Genomic DNA, 23,823 nt, shown 5'->3' on the forward strand with positions numbered 1-23,823 from the left:
GAATAGTGCTCCTATTACATCCCTTGATCTATACCGACAAGACTTTTGTTGATGCAGCCTAGAATAGTGTTAGCTTTTTTTGCTGCTCCATCACACTGTTGACTCATGTTCAGCTTGGGGTCCAGCGAGACCCTAGATCCTTTTCACATGTACTGCTGGTAAGCCAGGTGTTCCCCAACTTATATTTGCGCACCCGCTTCTTCCTGCCTAAGTGCAGAACCTTCCATTGGTCCCTCTTGAAATTCACTTTGTTAGCTAGCGCCCAGTTCTCCAATCTGCTCAGGTCCTATTGATTTCCGATTCTGTCTTCTGGGCATCAGCTCCGCCTCCCAGTTTGAGCCCCCCATCAGCTTAGAAGGACTCCTGCCTCTTCCAGAGCTCAGCTTCCCGGGACCCACGAGAGAGGAAGAAAGCCCTCCTCCCCGCGAGCAGACGCGCCCCGCCCGGCCAGCCTCCTGCGCCGCTCTAGCAGCGCCGCCTCCTCTATGGCTCGCCGCTCCGACTTCCCACCCCCGCCAGGATATCCTACGTCATTACGCAGCCGCGTCTCGCGCCCTGGGACGCCCCTCCTCCGTCTTGCTGGGCGGAGGACAGAGCCGAGCGGGACTACAGCTCCCGAAATGCACTGGGCTGGCCGGACTTGCCGCCGCCGCCGCCGCCCCCACCCGCGGGGCAAAGAGCGTCACCGCCAGGAGCCGGAAGCGGCGGCGGGCGGGCGGCCCCGGGGGGCGACGGCCTAGGGCGGGCGGGGCTCCGGAGGCCTTGTCCTTCGCGGGAGGCGCTGGGCTGCACCCATGGACGACAGCAAAGTAAGTGGAGGCGCCGCGTCGAGCTGCTCGCGGCTCCGCGGGGGGCGGCGGCCCTTCTCCGTCCCGGGAGGCGGTGGCGGGCCGAGGAGCTGCTGGACGACAAGTCTCGTCCCCCGGCCACCGGGCCTGAGAGCTGGGGGTCGTGGGAGTTGTAGTCCAACAGCTGCAGGAAGGCGACTGGAAGGCAGGGAGTCTCTCCAAGCCATATGGTTATTATTATATATCAAATTTGTATATGCCTTAATCCCAGGGTTGCCAACCCTTTTGGCCCCGTGTGCACAGGCACTCTGCTCTCTGCAACGTGTTCTGTTGGTAGAAGCCCCAGGCAGCAGGAGCACAGTCGAGGCAGAAACATTCTCAAACCAAATTCTGCCCGTTTGTTTTCTGTCCTGTTATAAATTTTGTAAGAACCACCATGGAGAACTCTTCCTGATGCTGCCCTGACCGAAGTAAAATGTGTTTCTGCTTTCTAGGTAGCTGGAGGGAAAGTGAAGAAACCAGGGAAACGGGGCCGTAAACCAGCCAAAATAGATTTGAAAGCTAAACTTGAGAGGAGCCGGCAGAGCGCGAGAGAATGCAGGGCGAGGAAGAAGCTGAGGTACCAGTACCTGGAAGAGCTGGTTTCAAGCAGAGAGAGAGCCATATGTGCTCTTAGAGAAGAGCTGGAAATGGTAATAGGCTTTTTCTCTTTTCCACCTTACCCCCACTTTTGAGTCAGTTCTTTGGGTCTAGAGCATAGTAACAGCTTCTGAGTTGTGTGCGTTCATGCAAGTACAGTCATACCTTTTGTTGCGTTTGCTTCAGGTTAAATCTTTTCAGGTTGCGTCCCACAGCGACCTGGAAGTAACAAAACGGGTTACTTCCGGGCCTCGCCACTCACGCATGCGCAGACGCTCAAAATGATGTCATGTGCAGAAGCGGCAACTCGCGCACGCACAGGCGCGGGTTGTGTTCTGCTCATGTTGCGAACGGGGCTCCAGAACGGATCCCGTTCGCAACCAGAGGTACCACTGTGTGCTGTTTTCCCCTGTGGCCAATGTCATTATGTCCCCAGGATCTCTGCTTAGGTGTCTGAGAGCAGGGAGTTGCCACTCTCTACTTGGAAATGCTTACATGCCTGAAGGCATGTCCTGTTCAAGGAAGAGAACAGAAAACTCGTACAGAATATGATTTTTAAGATATCTTAATTATTACCCAGTTTTCTTATGACAGCTGATTTGAAAACTTTATTGAAAGGCAGAATGTAATTACTATAGCCGAGGAAGGGTTGCTGGGACAGAAAAGTGAGACGCCCTGTACATCAACAGAGTTGTGTGTACTTAAACAAACAAACAAATCCAAATTAAACTCCAATAAAAGTTTGACACTATTTAAATTAAGCAGATTTCCCAGGTTTATTGATTTTTTTGTCATCCTTTATTCTGCCATTTTTGCCACTTGGCAAGGAACTTCGCCGGACACTGAAAATATGGCCCTTGACCAAGAAGAAAATCTTGCCAAGTGACCAACAGACAAGCAACCAAGAGAAGAACTTGCTGCAATGCCACATAGCCCTGCTGATGAACATTTCCACATCCTCAGTCCAGTAATGACACATGTACAACTGCAGAATTCTCTGTTTTAAAAATAAGATTTTATTAAAGATTTTTCCTAAAACAGGAAAAGGAAAGAAACTAATCTAAATAAAAACAAAAATAAACAGAGAAAGAGAGAACAAAACAAAGGAAAACCAAAAAAAGAAGAAAATAAAAGATGAGAAGAAAAATAAAAGGGACTTCTGATTTTCCATCTGTCAGTTACACAAAACAAAATATTCACTCTAGAATGACTCCAAGCTGATCTACCTTCTGTTAGGCAGTATCTCCCCAATCGTCCAACCCAAATAGATTAATTCATCTTCCTTTTTACATAAAAAGACCAAAAGAGACTCTTCATTATTAATAAATGTCAACACTTCCGGGGAGGAACATGGCAGACGAACGTCTTCCTCAAGCAACTTCCCGATAGAACTAATTACATGCTGATTGATGATAGCCATGGCTTTAATCTTTGGTATTGAACAACAGAACTCTAATGATCACAACTGAAAGTAAAAAAGTTCAGCCCTCTGCTTTTGCAATCCAGTTTATTTTTATGTTTGTGTTTTTAGTACAAGCAGTGGTGCTTAGCAATGGATCAAGGGAAAATCCCCTCTGAAATTAAAGCTCTGCTAAGCGGGGAAGAGCAAAGCAAACCACAGCAGAACATGGCCAAGGTTGGCAAGGCTTCAAAGATGGATGCAAACAGTCACAGTTCCTGTAAGTACGAGTTTATGAAGGTTCTTATGGCTACGAGAGTAGACCAAGATGTGCACGTGGGGAAGAGGGGTCATATGGTCTTACTGCTAAGTGCCTCAAGTGCTACACACTGTACAGCAACTTACATTTAGAAAGAACATGCCTACCTGGAGGCTTATTAATAGGGCAATGTGAAAATAACAGCATAGGTCCATCACAAAATCGTGGATTGTCCTGTGAGCACCCTGGCTGAGCAGATGTGAAGGAGAACCTGTTTGAGTGCTTTTCTCTTTGTTATCCATTCCCCTTTTTATTAGTTTGTGAACCTGCGGGGAGGCCAACTTATTTTTTAACTCATTCACCGAGCTTAGAAAATTCCAGGTGCTTTCTTAAGGGCTTAAAAAAATGGGTCGAGGGACAGGGTAGCTCAAGGTCTACCTTTTCCTGTCTTCTTGGTCTCCGTGATCGGTCTCAGAGGCCTTTCTGGTGAGCTGGGCAGTGACCTGTGATATGGCTTTTTCAGTTTCTGACACCTGGACTCCCAGTGCTGCTGCCTGATGTCTTCTGAGGTGAAGACCTTTTTATTTGCCCTGACCTTCTAGGTCCAGTTTTTATGTATGGGTTTGTCTGACTGCCCCTGGTTTTCCAACCATGGATTTGTTATTTCTGTGTACAGGTGAAACTCAGAAAATTAGAATATTGTGGAAAAGTTCATTTATTTCAGTAATGCAGTTCATTTATTTCAGTAATGCAACTTAAAAGGTGAAACTAATATATGAGATAGACTCATGACATGCAAAGCGAGATATGTCAAGCCTTTATTTGTTACAATTGTGATGTTTATGGCGTACAGCTGATGAAAACCCCAAATTAACAATCTCAGAAAATTAGAATATTAAATGAAATCAGCAAAACAAGGACTGGAAATAGAGCAATATTGGACCTCTGAGAAGTAGAAGCATGCACATGTACTCAGTACAGCTGGTGTTAGTCCACTGTGCTTCATTAAGTCCAGGGTCAATGCAGCCATCTACCAGGAGAATTTGGAGCACTTCATGCTTCCTTCCACAGATGAACTTTATGGGGATGCTGATTTCATTTTCCAGCAGGACTTTGTCACCTGTCCACAGTGCCAAAAGTACCAAAACCTGGTTCAATGCCCATGGATTACTGTGCTTGATTGGCCAGCAAACTTGCCTGACCTGAACCCCATAGAGAAATCTATGGGGCATTGCCAAGAGAAAGATGAGAGACATGAGACCGAGCAATGCAGAATAGCTGAAGGCTGCTATTGAAGCATCCTGGTCTTCCATAACACCTCAGCAGTGCCACAAGCTGATAGCATCCATGCCACGCCGCATTGAGGCAGTAATTGATGCAAAAGGGGCCCAAACCAAGTACTGAGTACATATGCATGCTTCTACTTCTCAGAGGTCCAATATTGGTCTATTTGCAGTCCTTGTTTTGCTGATTTCATTTAATGTTCTAATTTTCTGAGATTGTTAATTTGGGGTTTTCATCAGCTGTACACCATAAACATCACAATTGTAACAAATAAAGGCTTGACATATCTCGCTTTGCATGTCATGAGTCTATCTCATATATTAGTTTCACCTTTTAAGTTGAATTACTGAAATAAATGAACTTTTCCACAATATTCTAATTTTTTGAGTTTCACCTGTATGTGCACATGTGCACACTTCTCCCTTTGGTAGACACTGTATGGGAAGCTTTTGCCTGAAGAGTAGGGTGCAGACCCCTCAAATTAAAAATAGAAGGCTAATTATGTGGTGGAGGGGAAGTGAGGCCACAGTGTGAAGCCAGGCTGGATGGCTTATGAAGCAGCTCAATACTTATTCAATTCATTGAATTCCGTTCATACATTCAACTGAAAGTCCCCAAGTCTTGAGCAATGAAGCAATGTACACCCTTAAGTAAACTTGCCTTCTATGCTTTATGTAAGGCCATTGTCTTAACATCTTGTGGTTGCATCTTGTCTTTGTCACTTATTTGCTGGTGGCATCAATCTGTAGGATTGGGAATGTTATTCTGTCTTTTGTCCAGCAAATTTTCTAGTCAGTACCTAAGCAACACTTACATGTAAGTTCTTGTTTTGCCTAGCCAATTACAGGTTCTTTAATGGATCTTTGATAGACAATAAAACACTTATTGAGGGGAAAACTTTTGTCTGAACAAAATAAACTTCTAATGTAAAACTTCCCCAACCCATGAACCACTCTCTTACACATAAAAACAATCCCAAATAAACTGTCCCCACAAGACCTTCACCCAGACAAACCAGATACAGCATCAGATCACCAAATTTCTTGTTCCAGCCATGGGGAGCCCTGGAACAGCTGTGTCTGGTCCGTGATGCAGCAACATCAACTACGTTGTCCTGTACCCAAGCTCTGCATCATTTATACCTGCCAACCCCAACCAGGCAGGGCTGGATCCTTCCACGGCTGCTACCTGTGGTGATTAGGGCTCCTTCTGGTCCCATAATTTGGGCAATTGAACCCCAGCTGGGGCACCCACAAGGTCAGGAGTGCTCCTGTGAGGACTTATGGCCTTAAAGGAAAGGTTGATTGCGCAAGGCCAATCTTATGCCTCACAGTGGGTTACTAGACAGAATATAAAAGCCTCTTTACTTTTCTGCAGTCCTAAGCCATGACTTGGCTTAGCATGGTGTTTGAACCCAGTTTAGTTCTCCAAGGCAAACCACCACCATTGGAAAAACTTGGGTTTGGGTTACAGGGTGTGGTTAGTGTGTGGAAAGCTGAACCAGGAGCCTGTGTTTGAATGACATGCCAAGCGATGATTTAGTACAGCAGAATGACCCAAAGGAGGAGCAAATCAGCCATTATTACCTCTCTCAGAGCACTCATGCATTCATACTAAGATACAGTTTTAGCTTTGCATGTTGTGCAAGCCAGACCACTACATGCTTGGCGGGTTGTATTTTGAACTGAGCAAAGGCAGAGGGGTCATCAGGATTATCTCACTCCCACAGAAACTGAGTCACGGGCTAATGGCTCTTTAACCTTCCATCAGATATTTTAATGCTGGCTATAACAAATGCAGATAAGATTTCTTGGTCTGACTGGTTGAAATTGTGAATAGCTATAAAATATTGTTGTATTTTATTTCTCTTTCAGGGTGAAGGTGGAACAGCCAAGATCAAAGTCCCTATTTTATACTACCAACACTGATTTGTAGTCTTTATGCTAAGCTTCCCTTCCACTATGATGTGTGGCAATGCTGCAGCAGCAAAGAACTTGATCGTTGAGGTGAATTACCAAAATAACCCAATGGCAAGCCAACAGAATTAAACCTACAACTTAAAAAAAACCCCAGTTTGTTATATAGATATAGAAACTACAACTTACGTGTATGTAGATATTTCTGCTGTGACAGTGAAGGAAATTTCTGAACTTGCTGTTATAATTGCTCATGGTTTATGTGTTGGATTTTTCTGTTTAGTATTCATAGGAGTGGCTATTTAAGAAACCATGTGCAGCAAAGGCTGAGATCTTGGCCATCTGGCATCAAAGTAGTCTGTTATGTGTATGGTATTTATCTGTGGTCCATGTTGTAATAATAATTCCAGTTTCCCATGGTGGGCTGGAAATATGTAATGGGTTTACACTTCTGTTATTTCTGACCTAGTGCAGCATTGTGGCTGAGAAGAGGAGGTCCCTGGTTCAAATCTCGCCTCTGCCATGAATTCCCTTAGGCAAGGCAATTCAGAGTGATCATACTGACTTTCTTTCTACAGGGTTGTTTTAAGCACACAAGTGCTATCATGTCTGTGAGATGCTTTTCGCGTACATTCCTATGCAAAACTCCCTGCAGACAAAAAACTAGCACAGGTGCAGGTGGGAACGGGCTGTTATGCTAGGTGTGTGCTTGCTTTTTTGGTAGTAAGGAACCAATCAAAAACAGTATGTCCCACCTACTGTCTATAGTGCTAAAGTTCTTCTGTCACCTCAGTCTGCCACCTGTGTAGACCAGGCCTCAGTCAATGTTTCCCAAACATTTGACAGGCAAAGAACTGTAAATAAGTGTATTGTTAAATCAAGCTTGAAGGGAGACTTTCCATTCTTTTTCAAAAATATATCTCTGTTTGCAGAATTAATGGACAGGCATTCTCCTTGCAGTTCCAGGGCAGCCCAGTTAACATGGCTTCCCACCCTCCCTTCTGCCCAGTCAGCCAGGGATCGGGGATGGCACTGTGTTGGCTGGGCCATGCCAACACTCCTGGGATTCTCCCACACCCACCAGCTCTGGGGCAAGCTCCATTAGCAGCCCCCTGTGTCCCATTTCTCCTTTGGGATGATGTCACTGTCCACTTATTGGTAGAGAGCAGGGGAAGGCAGCCCCACGCAGGATTGCTCTGCACTGAGCAGCATGAAAGTGGTGGTGAAGACGTCCAACATAGTGGCTTAAACGTACCTTTATAAAAATGGAGCCATGCTTGTGAGCCCTATTCCCACAGTTGGTGAATTGCTGTTCTATGCCACAGTCGGGACTCTGGGCCATCCTCCTCCCATTCAGGCATGCCGCATGCCGGCACTCCTTAAGGCTCCCCTACTGCAGGCCTACCCAGCCATGGATTAATTTGACCTATTAAATTAAATCTTTCAAGGGTTCATTGTTTTGTGACATGAGATGGCCCTTTTTACACCCAAGTGAAACTATCTCCTTGAAAGTAAAATGCTGCTGGAGTGTATCTGAACAGGCACCCTTTTGCTTTAGACTTCTTTAGCTTGTGTAACTGTGTGCCTGTTTGGAACCTGCTTATTGATGCTATCGTTGAGTCAAAACCTAATGCATTATTCCTTGCTTCCTCAACGCACCCAAGGAGCAGCTGAGTGGGAATGGGGTGGGATGGCGTTTCTCACCTGGCTGGCTGACAGCTGGAGAAAGAGAGGAAGAGAAATGGTCTGCCTATCTCTCATCACATTGACTTTGCTCTTGCTGAAGCAACTTCATTAGTGGGACCGTGCATAAATTGACAAGAGGGTGAACTGGGGTGGGGTGGGTATTTTAGGCAGCATGTTGAGTAGATGTATTATAACAGGCTGACTCCATGCAGGGCTTTTGATGCAGGATGCCCTGCAGACTCCATTTAGAGCAGAGCTTTCCAAACTTTTCATGTTGGTGACACACTTTTTAGACATGCATCATTTCGCAACACAATAATTCAGTTTTACTAGCAAACCTGAGGTCAAACTGACCCCTTATAAGATCGTTCACGTGACACACCTACACACTAATGTGTTGTGACACACAGTTTGGAAAGCTCTGATTTAGAGTCCGACTGTAGCATTGTGCATCAGAAAGGGAAAATTTAATCTCTTTCAGCTTGATGTCTTGATCACACACATATATTTGCTGTGAAGAAAACGCTTAAATTCTTGTAAGACTCCCAAGTCTGTCCTTTTTTTGTTTTATATTAAAGTGGATGTGACTTCAAACATTTGTTCACTTTTTATTAGCAGGGGTAACAAAAAGCTCTTCATAGGGTGGGGGCAGAAAGAAGGACTGCGTTGCACACTGTCCGCTGCACTTCAGGGCCAGAACAGCTATGACATTAAGTGCTTTTAGTATATTCCTGCCCTGCCCTGTCCCATCCCTTACCAAGGGTGTCAATGAAAGCTCCCATCTTGGGTCAAACGTGGGAGGGGAGGTTTTGGTGGAACTGGCAGAGGTGTAAAAGCGTTAACCCCACTTCCCCAATACACACTCTGGTCTGAACTTTGTTTGCCTTCGTCATGGTGACTGTTATTATTTAAGGGAAATTCAGCCCATTAAATGCATTCACGTGTTTAAAGTTACATATTTTGGGGCTTTCACACATTGGCCCATCTTGTGTAAGAGATTGAAGGCAGGTTTTCTTACCCATCTAAGGGTGTCCTCTAGTATAGCACTTTGCACATCTTAGTTGCCATGCTTCTTTCTTGTGCAGGGAAAAATCTAGGACTGTAGGAAGGTTTCCTCGTTAACTCTCAGTGAAGGCTGGATCTCAGGGTTCCAAGATCCAGGGAAGTTATATGTGATGCACAAAGGCTTCTTCACTAGATGTACTAATGTGAATGACAAGACTGCCCAGTGGGAGATATCTGAGAGCCCATAGAAAGTTGTGCATACCAGTTGACATGACTGGGCTCCATTAAAATAAATGAAAGCTACATAGGTGCTATAAATCAACGAATGAATGGATTCTGATAAGTAGGTCACAGGAACAGACCACATTACCCACATTGATGAGGAAATGGGGAATAGCATCCATGTCTGTCGTGAATCAATGCGTTGGACAATGGGAAGCTGTGTCATAGAATCATAGAATCATAGAGTTGGAAGAGACCACAAGGGCCATCGAGTCCAACCCCCTGCCAAGCAGGAACCACCATCAGAGCACTCCTGACATATGGTTGTCAAGCCTCTGCTTAAAGACCTCCAAAGAAGGAGACTCCACCACACTCCTTGGCAGCAAATTCCACTGTCGAACAGCTCTTACTGTCAGGAAGTTCTTCCTAATGTTTAGGTGGAATCTTCTTTCTTGTAGTTTGGATCCATTGCTCCGTGTCCGCTTCTCTGGAGCAGCAGGGAACAGCAGTGTCCTGTGGCAGAAGTAAGAGGCATCCCCCCCCCCCCTTTCCTTCACATGTGTAAAATGTGAAAGGGGGTTTCTCTTCCCTGGGCTGGGCGACTCCCAGCTGAAATAATTAAATAATTAAAAACAACAACCTTGGAGGCATCTTACCAAGGTAGCACCCAGCCTCCCCAGACTACAACATCTATACTTCACTGATTTAATCAGCATAGGATAGTCATTAATTCAGGGTTTACATTGTGCCTGCAAAGCCTAGAATGTGTAGAGCAGAACTATGAATTTCTTTAGATCCTATTATAATTTTATTAGGATTCTTAGAAGAAATTGGATCAGAAGAGGAATTGATTTATTCCTTCCCCTGTTTTCATAACCTCCTATTTGGTTTAACATATTTCAAGCTTGCCTTTTGTCAAAGTAAATCCAAGGGCAGGGTACAAACAATAAAATACCCTCCCCCCAAAGCATAAGAAAAAACTAATGTGCTTTAAGGAGGTGCTGCAATGAAAAAAAGGTCAGTGGTGGCTTTCTTTTTCTTCTTTTTAAAATTAAATAAACATTTATTCAAAAGTATACAGCTTTGTCCACTGCCATAATATCACAAAATGATCACTCCGATTCTCAATCCCACATCACTGGCATGTTAGCTTGCCAAATAGGAACCCAACATTTTCAATCGATATATCCCCTCCACAAGCACCTCTATGATGACGGTGGCATTAAAATATCCTGTTCTTCAATAAAAGAGAAAAAGGGAGACCAGATCGTGCCAAAGGTATCTTTTTTAGAGATGCCTTTGATTAGTTGTGGCAGCCTTACTTGAAAGGATGTCTATAAACGGTGACATCAAGGTCCCATGTCACGAGGCTCTGACAATCCTTTTGCTAGAAGCCCCCATTTCACAGGTCCATTTTCCTCAAAATGCATAGGCCTTGTGTACAGATGGGACCTCCCAGGAGTGGGAGTTAGACAGGGCCACAGATGCCCACTCCGCTCTATGACCACAGCTGCATAGCCATCTGTGCAGGCATTTCCCTAGCCTTTGTCATAGGACCACAATTCTCAGAGATCCTCCCATGTTTAAACTCAGAGCGGATCTGGCTTTACTTAAGGAGTAGCTGCAAGTCAAATGCATTTAGCAAGTTTTATTGTTAGTGTAGATTATTACTGGGATGGGGGAAAGGAAGCAGTGCACTAGCATTTCATGCCAATGTGTGTGCATTTACATGCTTACACACTACAGTCAAGATGCATCCTCTCACTTAACTTCTAGATTGGGAAAGGGTGAAAACCACTTGGCTCTAGATCTCTTAAAAGGCTCCCCAACATATCCCCCAAAGGCATAATAGAAGAGACATAACAAGATGGTCTGTCTTTAGCAGGACACTTGTGCTGTGAAGTAATTGATGAGTTTACTGCTTTTTACATTAACAGTTCAATCTGCAGTACTCCCATCAGTTGAAAAATAAATTTAAATTCAGAGAGCATGAAATAGTTATTTAAAACAAAAACAGAAAACATCCAGTATACAATAAATCGGTGGATTTAAGAAAACATTTATTCTCCCTGCCAAATTGTATGCAAACCCGCCCCCCAGCTCAAAATAGATCAAATCTTTTCATAGTTCTTTGCTCCAATTGTGCAAATAATTGTTGAAAGGACTGGAATTAATCAGAGAAATGTATTTGTTGGGTTTGAATTAATAGGCCAGGCAAGCTTCTTCTCTTTTGCTTCTCTATCAAATGAATCATATATGGAGTCCTTGGAAACAGTTTTGGCTGGCGCAGGGATTTCGGAGATCCCAACATAATTTTTTTTGGCTATCTTTGAACTGGTGGTGATGGTATATGCATTGCTCCGGTAGCATTTCATAGAGGACATGCAGAAGGTCTCTTTCATCCCTCTCCTGAAGTTTGCATTATACACAGAGTACAACGTAGGCTTTGAAGCAGAGGAACTAAAGGATATCCAAGTGACTGACATAAAGACCAAGGAGCTCTTTCTGTAGTCTGTCTCAAGTGGATGCCAAAGTTGAACCACATAAAATGGGAGCCACGAGAGCAGAAAAAGCAAATTTAACATTAGGAACATCTTGATAGTTTTCACCTTTGTCCTCGGAACTATATTCATAGTCCTCCGAACCGTCCTACCATCTGTACCTATCCGCCAAATATATTTTATTACTTTTTGGTAAAAAAGGATGATCAGAACAGATGGAATCAGAAAAGCCACCAACAAATGGATGGTACCATAAAGAGCCCCGTCCCAAGAATATGGCAGGAAAAAGTTGCAATGGTTGTCCCAACCAGACCCAAAAAAGAAGAAAGCTGGAGACACTAGTGCGGCATCGAAGATCCAAGATGCTGCAATCATTTTCTTGGCTTTTCCCCGGGACACCTTGAAACTTAGCGGGTAGACAATAGTATAGAATCTGTCAACACAGATGGAAAGCAACACGTAGTTCTGGACACCGGGTATAAGATACTGAAAATATCTTACTAGCTTACACATCATGCTCCCAAGTGCCCAGCTCCCAGAGGCTAGCTGAAGAAACACAAATGGAGCACTCCCTACGCTGATCAGTAAGTCTGCACAGGCCATGGAGACCACAAAGTAATTGGTGGTAGACTGAGTCCGCCTGCTCCTGTGGATCACCAGGCAAACCAGGGAGTTTCCAAAGATGGAGAATAGCCATAAGGCTCCAAAAAGCAGGCTGGCTGCTATGATCTCTCCTTTCATCAACTCATACGGTGAGGCTGTACCATTTTTCTCAAGCCCGTGTTCCTTGGGTAAAGCAATCATTTCATTGCTTGCCAGAGGGCTAGAGGTTTCTTCATGGTTCTGCGGCAGCAGCCCTGAAGTTGGGGTAAGAAGTAGAGCAGCGTTGGTATCCATATCATGGGCAAGCAACATATTCAGCCTTTGCTTCCAAGGGCTGCATGGAGAGAGAAGTCCAAGTGTTAGTCTGAATGGGGTGGGGGAAAGCACTCTTAGTAAAGAACAATATATTTTGCCCTTAAATATATACTGGATTAATCCCAGCCAATAATTAATCCTAGCTGAGTCCACTGCCCTAATCCTATTAAGCACTAGTTCTCAAAAGGTGTGGAGCACCATCCTGGCAAAGGATGGCAAAGGTGAAGGGAAGATTCAAGGACAATCAAAGAAACATTTAAACATTTCAGGGTACTATAGTATAGTATCAAAATATTTTCATTTATTTGCAGAATATGGATAGTTATCTTTTCAAAAAGAGAGCAAGAACATCAAGTGATGCTGAGGACAATCTTAGCTGTAACCAGAAGCGCCGTTGGCTGGAGAGGACACATTTATAATTATATTTAGAGAATGATTCTTGTTCTTATATAGCTACATTGTTTTTTGGGTGTCCCATGATCACCTTACAAAGTAGTTGTGTTCTATATTATAAATCAAGCACTGTTTATCAATTAAAAATTTGGTGTGATATGAGAAAATTTTTGTTCTGAAAGTTCGGCCCTGTGAAAAAAGTTTGAGAGCCACTGACTTCAAGCTACAACAAAGGAGATTAAACATCAGGAAGAACTTTCTGATGGTAAGAGCTGTTTGACAGTGGATGTTCTACTTCCTTGGATGTTTCTAAGAGATTGGACATCCCTCTGTCATGGATGCTTTAGCTGAGATTCCTGCATTGCAGGGAGTTGGACTGGGTGACCCTCAGGGTCCCTTCCAAATCTACAATTCTATGAGTCTTTCTGTTTTATTTACACTTTTAAGCAATGCAAGTGGTGTGTAGCCCATCCCATTTGCTGCTTGAGGCAAAACAGAAAGTGGAGCTGCTGCTGCTGCTGAGGCCCCTTGCTCTGCTGCCACCATGTGCCCTGCTGCATCCACCACTCAGGGAGCACTGATTGGGGGCAAGATCATGCTGGTTTTTGGTGACATTGGCATGCCCTCGTCCAAAATGGTGCTGCTAACGGTTGCATTTCTCTACTGGTGGGTCTGCTGCCTGGGATGCTTTTGCTGCCTGAAGCAGTGCTCTCACTGTGCCCAATGGCCAAGCCGGCTCTGCTTCTTACAGACTGTGGCCTCCCTTCTGGATACTGCATCCCACTCCAGGTTCAAATCTCTCTGGCAAAAATCTTCAGAATAAAACCGTTCCTCTCTAAACAGATCCCTATATATAGATATTCTACATACAGGTATCCCAAGGGTGCAATCCTATATCCACCTACTTTGGAGCAAACTCCATTGGCCTCAGTGGGACTTAATTCTGAGTCATTATGCAGAGGATCATGATGCAAAGCTACCTGCATCACTATATTTAACAGCAGCACAGTTCATGTATAAATTATACATCAGAATAAAAGACATGACTTTATGAGTTCTTCTGTAGTCTGAGCTGAAAACATTACGTGCTGACTCACCAAAGACACGTAATTTACTTTGGGCAAAAATCATCTTCTTTCAAAGACTTATTCGGAGATGTCAAACCTGCTTCTTTCTTCAGAGGAATATATAGGAAGCTCAGTTGCTTCAGCTTGTTGCCATTGGTCACATTTTCACTGCAATTATGCTGGTCAGGTCATCCTTGACTGGCTGCAGGGTCACAGAATAGCCAGCTCTGATTCAGCATAAATTCCTTTGTTTTAGCACCACATTTTTCTTGCCTGCATGATTGATGTAGTTTGTAGAAAGAAAATATTCTCAGTCAAATAAAATAATTTTCATTTGATTAATCACTTGCTTTCATGAATTTAAAATATATTTGAGCATTCATTCAAAGCCTTAATGTAAATTGCCCCCACAAAACAGACTGAGATCATGATCCTCTTGCTAACAATTACCAGTCATATACTTCCAAAAAGCCTACAAGCTTCCTGAAGGCATGAAGCCTCCCCACACTTTTTGTTCTCTCTTAGGGTAGACTGCTGCTGAACTTGGAGGGAAATGCCACTGATCAGTCGTCCAGGCAATATGCTAACTCTACTTTTGAAGCCATCAGTGCCAGTGGCCTGTGTGCCCCCCCCCCAATGAAAATAGGTGACGGTACAGTGGTGCCCCGCAAGACGAATGCCTCGCAAGACGGAAAACCCGCTAGACGAAAGGGTTTTCCGTTTTGGAGGTGCTTCGCAGGACGAATTTCTCTATGGGCTTGCTTCGCAAGACGAAAATGTCTTGCGATTCCTGGGGGTTTTTTTCCGCTCCCCACCCCCTTTTTCTAAGGCACTAAGCTGCTAATAGCCTTTTAGCAGCTAATCCGCTAATCCCTTAAGCCTTTAATAGCCGCTAATAGCCGCTAAACCGCTAATAGCGCTAATCCGCTAATGGGCTTGCTTCGCAAGACGAAAAAACCGCTAGACAAAGAGACTCGCGGAACGGATTCTTTTCGTCTTGTGAGGCACCACTGTACTCGCCATGAAGTTGTTACAGTAAGTGCCACATTTTTTAACAACAAAAAGGTGCCAGCACTGCATACCCTTGAGTACCTCCTGAAAAAAGCACTGGCAGTGGTCGTTACTGTATCTTGTGGCAGCAAGTTCCATATGCTTAATATCCATTGTGGAAAGAAATACTTTTCTTTTGTCTGTCCTGAATCTAAAGGTAAAGGTAAAGGTACCCCTGCCTGTACGGGCCAGTCTTGACAGACTCTAGGGTTGTGCGCCCATCTCACTCAAGAGGCCGGGGGCCAGCGCTGTCCGGAGACACTTCCGGGTCACGTGGCCAGCGTGATGAAGCTGCTCTGGCGAGCCAGAGCCGCACACGGAAACGCCGTTTACCTTCCCGCTAGAAAGTGGTACCTATTTATCTACTTGTACCTGGGAGTGCTTTCGAACTGCTAGGTTGGCAGGCGCTGGGACCGAGCAATGGGAGCGCACCCCGCCGCTGGGATTCGAACCGCCGACCTTTCGATCGGCAAGCCCTAGGCGCTGAGGCTTTTACCCACAGCGCCACCCGCGTCCCTTATCCTGAATCTACAACCAATCAAATTAGTTTTATTGGCAAGAGAGTGCAGATATTTGAGCTTTCAGGAGCAACTTCTCTCAATAAGACGAGAGTCAGTAAATGCCTGTAATCACTTCATGCCAATAATATTTAATTCCTGTGATGTTTAAGAGTCACTCAGTACCTGGACTATTTTGCTGCAGTGGCCACAATGGCAACAGCAGGGACACTGCTATGCTAGAGATGGGGGAGGCCTGTCGTTCCCACGGCATCCAGGGGCCTGGGAAGCTACAGCTGCTGCGTTTCAAGTGTCGGGGCGGAGGAAAGTACAGAGGAGGAGAAAGGGAGGAAGAGAGAGAGAATGGAAGACAAAAAACGAGAGGGGGAATAGGGAAGGCTTCAAGGCCACAGTGAGCTGGGTGCTGGCAGGGCAAGTGGGCCTCATTCATCTCCAGTGATGGTGTTCAAATTTCGGGACCGGGATTTGAATTAACCAAGATGCTTTACTGATTTTAGCTCACTGTTCCAATCCAAAATTTAGTTGAAGGATAGCTACCCTTTAGTAGGGAATCATCCAGTAGTGAGTTTGTTAACAGTCTTCTGTGGAGTTTCTTGTTGCTGTTGTTACTATCAATTCATTCAATTTATATCCCACCTTGTTGTTCTTGTTCTTAAGCTGTTGAGGCAACCCCCCCCCCCAGCAAAACCTACAAGGGTCCGAGTTTGGTAAAACTACCCTGTTTGTAAGACTTCTAATATGCTTGGCATTTCAGTGACAAAGTTTTAATGACGTCTTGTTATTTCTTAACAGCCTCCTTTCAGGAACAGACCAGCTTCCACCCAGCCTTCTGCATCAGTGTCTGTAGCTTCAAACCCACAAACATTTCCTACATTTCCCAAGATACCTGGAATTCGCCTCCACTTCCTCCAGTCACTGGAGGAGGTTGTCATGAGCTTAAGCTTTCAAAAGAGGATTTTCACTTTTTGTTTGTTTTTTACTTTTTCCCATCCTTCTAATTAGAAGAAATAAATTGGCTGCCTGGTATAAACTTCCTGTCATGCATTTACTTCTGCTCAAATGCAATAAGTCCACCTTTGCATTTACCTGCTTGCAACAGGAGACCAGCTATAGGACTGCCTTGTGCAAAGTCTGACCACTGGTCCTGCTGGCCCAGTGTGGCCTGCTCCTACTCTTAGGGGCAGCAGCTCTCCAGCTGGGGTTTATTTTCCTGCACATTCTTTCATTGAATTAGAGACTGAACTGGAGATTGAACCTAGGACTTGATGCATTCAAATTTTGTGTCACTCCTAAAATCAGGAGAGCAAAATAGCAACTATGGAACACAAAGGCATATTTATAAGACAATGAAGGGAGAGAACACACACACCTGTGGCTATACGGAAGCCCATTAGTGAAAGATAAAAGGGCTTGTAGTTCTTTTAGCTTAAGTCAAATTTCTGTTTAATCACTATTTTTGCACCAAGTAAAATTATCACTGGTGAAGTCACCTTTCTTATGTATTTAAGGGGCAAATTTCTATTTAAACAGGGGGTGGGGTGTATTTCAAAGATTTTTTTTCTTATTCAGCTCTGCCAGGATGGATTTTAAAAAGCAGACTAGCAATGCTCAAAGAAAGCAACAAATGAATTCAGCAGCAAATCTGATTGAGAGAGCTGCCCTTCCCTTCTTTAACCAAACAATTTTCAAGGTTGAATAAGCCATACCTGCTTCTAAGTATAATCCAGAGTTCAGATGGGTTTTCCATTAGGATTTCTGTCACTCATTGTATCGGAGATCAAACACATGTTCACAGTTGCTCTGAAGACGTCTACACCTGCACATTAATCCAACAGAGGTTTAAAAGGGAGACAATATTTTGTACAATCCTCCCTCCCTGTTGCTAATGGAACTGATCACATGAGAAATGGGTCACATGGCTCCCCCTCAACTGCCTTTTATTTAAGCAGGTAAATCTGTGGCCAAAACTGCCAGTTTATTATGCAACAGAAACAGTCCACCTCAAGAAAATGTTTTATTTCCAACCCTCTCCTTTTACCAGTACTTGCCTGCTGTCAAAGAAAAGAGTATATTATTCTGTGATTCCCCACTTCCACCATTTCCATTTTTAGAAGTCATTTTTGCCATTAAAAAAAATAATCAAAAAGACCTGCAGCAGCACGGACAGCAATGGGGTCTCTGGAGGACGGCTGGTGAGTGAACCTGCTCTGCATTCCCTCAAAAGTAATTGCCATGCTGGCAAATAAATAATTTCATCAGCTTCTGTTCCAGCTCTCCAGCCACCCTCTTCCACAGCATAGCCAGCATCAAAATTAAAGGAAAAGCATTCCATCTAAAAAACAAAGCTGCTCACAACCACACCCTACCTTTGCAGTCACTGTGTTGAGAAATATCTCCCTTTATAACCACTGCTTTTGTCCATCATTCTCATTTCCCATGACACGCACATTGCTTGCTCACCTCAAATGTTTCAGATCCCGAGGAAAGGCAGAAATTAGGATGGAAACCTGCAGCTGTCTCATGCTGACGTCCTGGTTGCTATGGAGCTGTGTGATTGTTGAAGGGGATTATTTTCTTCCGCAACAGTCACCATGCCCCCCTCCTGGCAATTAGAGGAAATAAAAAAGGGAGAAAACGGAGGGAGAAAATCTGTGCAGATGTGTAAAGAGGTAGGAGACCGCCTTCTGCTGCTTCAGCAAAGCATGATTTGGGAAGCAGGTTAAAAGAGACAGGAGTATGGATCATAGCATTGAGTTTTTAATCACCTTTATTCAGTCTGTTGTGCATTCTAATTTTGCTTAATCTTTTCTAAATAGATGTTTAAAAGATAAAAGCTTGCTGGAATTGCAGCTTGTTTGATTCCCCTTTGTCTATGTATTGATTGCACTGATACCCTGTTCTTCCTCCCAAAGATCAGAGCTGCTTACAAGAGGTCCCCAGGAATGCTCTGCTCATGGCATTACTTGCAAAATGCATTAATTAAATGTATGATGGGTGAGCAAGAAGTACACACACATGGCCTCTACTATGGTATATCCCATAGAGATTAGTATTCTAATGGAGCCAACATCAAGAAGCATGTGTACTTTGTATGAAAGAATAAACATAAGAAGATTCCTGCTGGATCAGACCAAAGGCCCACCTAGTTCAACTTCCGGTTTTCACAGATGCCCTTGGGAAGTCTGTAAGCATGACATGAAGTGTCTTCTGGTCTACCACAAAGAAAAGTTATCCTCTCTAATGTTTAGGCAGACTTACCTGTAGCATAATATCATGTTTCCCCAACACCATTTTATATACCACTGTAGGAGCAAGGCAGGGAAACCATGCGGAAAAGTAAACCTAAATGTTTTGGGTTTTTAAAATCATTTTTATTAAGTTTCCCATTTTAACAATCCAATCAAATCACATTGAATGTTCCAAATTATACAAATACATATCAAACAGTCCAAATATTCTGCCTAAATTATATTTTTTTTTGTTGGGACTCCCCATGCTTCAAGTTCAGGGGGGCTCTGATCATCTCATATCTCTGCTGCCTTGAATAGTCTTTCCAATAGTTCCTTTAAATCTTCCTGTTGGCCTCTGAGTTCTTTCCACAAGCGAGTTGAAATAAGCAATGATGTATTTCTTTTTTTTTCTTAAGAATAATTTTTTATTAACCGACCAATCACATCAAATCAAACCAAATTACATAAATTCCAAATTACACAGCCGAATTTTACATTTTTGTTGGGAGTACCCATATTTCAAGTTCCAAAGGGGATCCAATCAACTTCTTGCTTCTTACTGCTGTTTTAATGTCCACAAATCTAACCTTATGATGTTCACAGTACTATCCAGTCCTTTCTTATTATTTTTCCACATCTCTTGTTATTTTCATATATTTTTCCTTTCTCTTTGTGACCTCTGATAGTCTCCGCAAGCTGGTTAGAACAGTTTGTAATCCTGCGTGGATATTATTTTTTTTAATCCAGTAGCCATATCCAGACGTTTTCCATATAACATCACTTCCATGCATCAAAACAGTCTTAGCGTCATTAATCTTCACCAATCTGCCTCCTTTCTCAAAACCTCTGAGGAGATTCACTAGGAATGCAGTCTGAAAACAAATCCGTTCTTCCTCCCGGCTATAAATCCTTTGGCAAGAAGGCGACTCCGAATTAATTGCTGCGCCATTCCCAAAAGCTCTTATTGCTTCTCCATCTCCGTAAAGCATACTTTTGGTTAAAGTTTATCTCTACACAGACCTTAATCATCCTGCTTGGGTCAGTTCAACCGACGATTCTAATGAGGAGGGGTTCTTGTAAATCACATAGAAGGAAAGTAAAAAAGGTCCCCCCCCCCATTCAGCCCTGTTGTCAACATACCCCGCCTTTGGTGTATCTTCATCGTAAAATATTCCTGTTTCTCCAACCCGTCGTCTTCTTTCGCAGAGGTCACTTAAATTAGCAGACTTCACTCCCCTTCTTCACTTGAAATATGTGCATTTGCTTCTTTTGTAATTAATTATTCCAAATTGCTGCAGCTAGTGCGCGATCAGAGACAGCGTCCAGGAGAGCCGAGGTCCACACGGGGGCATTCTGCCTAGGGCCCTCACCCCCTTCTTTCGAATTAGGGGGTGATTTATGGGCACAGCAGGCAAGGGCAGTGTTCCCCATTTCCTTGGGGCAACAAGGGAGGCTGCCTACTCCCATAACAGCTTCTTAATTACCCCGTGTGGGTCGGAGAGATGGTATTGTTGGCCATCTTCCAATGCGCCCCCTAGTGGCCCCCCGCAATGATGTATTTCTGTGAGGGTTTCATGTATGACTCTCCTCTATTGTTGCAGTATCTCCTCGCACGCTGGTGTTTATGCTGAATCAATCCAAAAGTCATTTCGCTGCTGGCAGATGCCATATTCTCTCAATTCCGATGAAATCAAATCTAGGCGTTTGCTCATTAATTTTCCCAGACCAGTTGCATCAAATGTTAGCCTTTCCAGAGGAGATATACCAAATCGGACTTGAAATACAGATATAATGACATATTCAGAGCTCACCTCCCCCTATGACTATTTATAACTCTGCAGCTTGGTTTTATTCCATAATGGCGGATTCCCAATTATAAGAACCCGTCCAAAGTTTTTTGAAGTCTCTCCAGCGGCTAACGGGATCCTGCTTCTTTCTAAAATCAGCATTTGGAAAGTCTTTTATCTTCTTCCAGGCAATTCAAAAAACAGAAGCTTTAATTATATAATATTATTATTTCCACACAGTTTGTATTTTCCAATCTCGCTTGCCATAAATAGTGTAAAGTGTGGTGTAGTGGTTAAGAGCAGTAGACTCGTAATCTGGTGAACCGGGTTCGATTCCCCGCTCCTCCACCTGCAGCTGCTGGGTGACCTTGGGCCAGTCACACTTCTCTGAAGTCTCTCAGCCTCACTCACTTCACAGAGTGTTTGTTGTGGGGGAGGAAGGGAAAAGAGAATGTGAGCCGCTTTGAGACTCCTTCGGGTAGTGATAAAGCGGGATATCAAATCCAAACTCTCAAATCCAAACGGTTCTGGGGGAGGGGGTTGCCAAGTATTATAATAAATCAGAGTACAATAGTAAAAAAAGGCTGTATCCCCCTCCTTTTTCTGTTCCATTCCAACATACCAACTTAGATGTTATCCTTCTTCCACTCCGTCTCTTTTCGCACCTCAGTGGCTGGCTTAATTGGCAGATCAATTTCCCCCTCCTCACTTGAAGCATGTCCAAAACTTTAATCCAATTTTTCATCTTAAGTAATGGAACTTGGTGTCCTCACGGCGACAGAGTCCAGGAGATCCGAACTCCCTTGGGGGCTTTCCATCCAGTGCCCCCACCCCTCCTTCTTTACGAACTTGGGGGTGGTTTATTGGGCATCCGCAGATAAGACTGCATCTTCCCTTACCCCGGGAAGAATTTGGGAGGCTGATTACTCCCATCTCAGCCTCTAATTACCTGGTGGGAGCTGGAGCAATGGTATTGTCAGCCATCTTCCGTGGCGCCTCAAGCAGAAGTGAAAAGAAAAAAAAGACAATGTAAACCTAAATGTTATAGAGTGAAATGGGGAGAACACAATGTGGGGCTACATTTTTGGTGCTAGTTCCATTTTGAGCAGAACATATAATTCCATCCTGAGACTGTAAAATGGAAGATCTATTTCCACCCAACAAGCTTGCTAGATCTTTTCAATGCTTGAAGAACAGGGAATAGATTGTCTCTTTGCCAACAGAAACTGAAAGCAGCTTGTCACCCATAGTAGCTTCATTTTCTTCTTGTATCATTTGTTAAGTTAATGACCTCAAAGCAGATGCTGAAAACAACCTGTGAGTTAGCAAGTTAAAACAGGGTAGCAACTTTAAGAAGACTAAGCATATAAGGTGTGATGATCCCCTCAAATTTTAATGAATTAATAATAAAATAAAAAAGTATATGACAGAAAAATGGTAATTGTAATATAAAAGCCAGTTTCACACAGATATACTGATTTCCACCAGGTGAGGCTGTGGGCCTGTTTTGATTAAATAGGAGAGAAGAGACAAATATTCAGTTTTACATGGTAGAATACATTTTCAGTACAGCTGATGGTGTTTATGCACCATTCTCTTTCTCTCACCATTGTTGCTTAATTATTATCTTTCAATGCTGAAGGCTATTTCTTAATAAATATTTTGTACATCAGTTTTGGAACCTTACAAATTAGCACAAATCACAACAGTTATGAAGGGAGCATCCTGCTTATATAAATAAGTTGTGGAATTTTTTTACCCTTAAATAGTGGTTTGACCTTTTCCTATTACCATTTGTATGCTTTTCTTAAACAAGTCACAAATTTATTCAATATTAGTGTGATGAGGTGTTTTTTGGGGGGAGGGATGTTGGGGGGGGGCAAGAAGTAGGCTGTATGTGAGACCTTTCTAACGCCTGGATCCAGCAAGTGTTAAAATATAAGCCTGGCTACCTTCCTGTGTTGAGAGCCTGCATGATGGGCCATTAAGGGAAAGAAAGGAAAGGGGCTCTGGGTGAGATGGCAAATGGGTGCAGCCCCTCTCTCAGCTTGCAGTTAGTTAGAAGGATAGAACCAGTTTAGAGTTGAGGTTTGGAGTGATGTGACCTGGAAGAAAGGCAGCATGCTGGAGAGAGAGTCAGAGCAACATTTCAGAGCAATGTTTGATTTCTGTTTGAATCCAAGGCTGTGGCTATGGGAGAAACAATACCTTTTTGGGTTGTTAATGCTGTGAATCCCTCCATCATAGGCTCAGCTTGTATATATGTCTAAATAAGCCATATCTCATAAAGACGCCACAGTCTCCACTGTGTCTCATTTCCAAAAGGAAACACGAACCCTGGTTAAGTGCCTGGAACAGTGACAGACTTTGGGTCTCAATTTTTTTAAAAAATAATATTTTTATTAAATTCTACAGAAACAAACAAACAAAATCATTACATTAAAGAAAACAAACATAAAATAAAACATTTATAACAACTGTATACACAATCAATATTAAATCCACACTGTGGGATTATTTGAATCCACCAACTTCCCTCCCTCTCTTGGTTCCATTATATCATCTTCATTTATGTATGTCAATAAAGGCTATCTCTAATTACCTCCAAATTTAAACATTGTCTATCACATTTCAAGTGTGTTTTTTAAAAAAATTATGCTAATGTATTAACTTGCATACATTGCCTTTGTAAATATGCAATAATCATTTCCAATTCTTTTGTATATTTGTTATCATCTTAATTTCTAATTTTTCAAGTTAATTTAGCCATTTCTGCATATTCCATTAACTTAATTTGCCAATCTTCCTCAGTGAGGACTTTTTCTTCTTCCCAGTGTTGGGCTAGCAATATCTGAGCGGCCGTTGTTGCATATATGAACAAATTCTTGTATTCTTTACGTAGATCCATTCCTGTGATACCTAGTAAGAAAGCTTCTGGTTGTTTAACAAAGGTTATTTTTAACATTTTTTTCCAATTCTTTATCTATCTCCCCCCCCACTTTTTAAATAGCCTTACATTGCCTCCACATATGATAAAACGTACCTTTTACTTTATATTTCCAACACTTATTTCCCCTTGTTTTATACATTTTTGCCAATTAAATACCACCTATACATCATTTTCATATTGTTACGGAAAAATCTAGGTGCGAGGCTACTCA

The 23,823-nt window shown here is 43.2% G+C and overlaps 2 protein-coding genes and 1 long non-coding RNA gene across 8 annotated transcripts; 1 reads left to right on the forward strand and 2 right to left on the reverse strand.

The window, feature by feature from the left end:
- The first annotated feature begins 689 nt into the window (after window positions 1–689).
- CREBL2 (cAMP responsive element binding protein like 2) lies at window positions 690–8,565 on the forward strand. Its single transcript, XM_083440993.1, has 4 exons — window positions 690–809; window positions 1,283–1,480; window positions 2,959–3,106; window positions 6,244–8,565. The coding sequence occupies exons 1-4, from the start codon at window positions 795–797 to the stop codon at window positions 6,246–6,248; spliced, it is 366 nt and encodes a 121-aa protein (XP_083297119.1). The 5' UTR covers window positions 690–794; the 3' UTR covers window positions 6,249–8,565.
- Window positions 7,445–9,416, reverse strand: LOC310677756. Its single transcript, XR_014511405.1, has 2 exons — window positions 7,913–9,416; window positions 7,445–7,881 (listed from the first exon to the last, which is right to left on the reverse strand). It is a non-coding gene; the product is annotated as an uncharacterized lncRNA (long non-coding RNA).
- Window positions 9,417–10,205: 789 nt separating this feature from the next.
- On the reverse strand, window positions 10,206–18,221 carry GPR19 (G protein-coupled receptor 19). 6 transcript variants are annotated; one of them, XM_083440885.1, is made up of 4 exons: window positions 18,106–18,221; window positions 17,352–17,461; window positions 14,108–14,350; window positions 10,613–12,636 (listed from the first exon to the last, which is right to left on the reverse strand). In XM_083440885.1, the coding sequence occupies exon 4, from the start codon at window positions 12,612–12,614 to the stop codon at window positions 11,373–11,375; it is 1,242 nt and encodes a 413-aa protein (XP_083297011.1). In that variant the 5' UTR covers window positions 12,615–12,636; window positions 14,108–14,350; window positions 17,352–17,461; window positions 18,106–18,221; the 3' UTR covers window positions 10,613–11,372. The 6 variants fall into 6 exon arrangements, with proteins under 6 accessions (XP_083297016.1, XP_083297011.1, XP_083297012.1 ...); XM_083440886.1 differs by lacking the exon at window positions 18,106–18,221 and adding an exon at window positions 18,012–18,099; XM_083440889.1 differs by lacking the exons at window positions 17,352–17,461; window positions 18,106–18,221 and adding exons at window positions 15,811–15,923; window positions 18,012–18,085.
- Window positions 18,222–23,823: the final 5,602 nt, after the last annotated feature.

The sequence above is a fragment of the Podarcis tiliguerta genome (assembly GCF_965153285.1).
Source record: "Podarcis tiliguerta genome assembly, chromosome: 5".
Classification (NCBI taxonomy): domain Eukaryota; kingdom Metazoa; phylum Chordata; class Lepidosauria; order Squamata; family Lacertidae; genus Podarcis; species Podarcis tiliguerta.

Bases quoted from the DNA above. Each gene is read 5' to 3' on its own strand.
- CREBL2 (XM_083440993.1), top strand. The intron at 1,481-2,958 runs GTAATAGGCTTT...TTGTGTTTTTAG, and splicing joins TTAGAGAAGAGCTGGAAATG to TACAAGCAGTGGTGCTTAGC.
- GPR19 (XM_083440890.1), bottom strand. From the start codon at position 12,614: ATGTTGCTTGCCCATGATATGGATACCAACGCTGCTCTACTTCTTACC.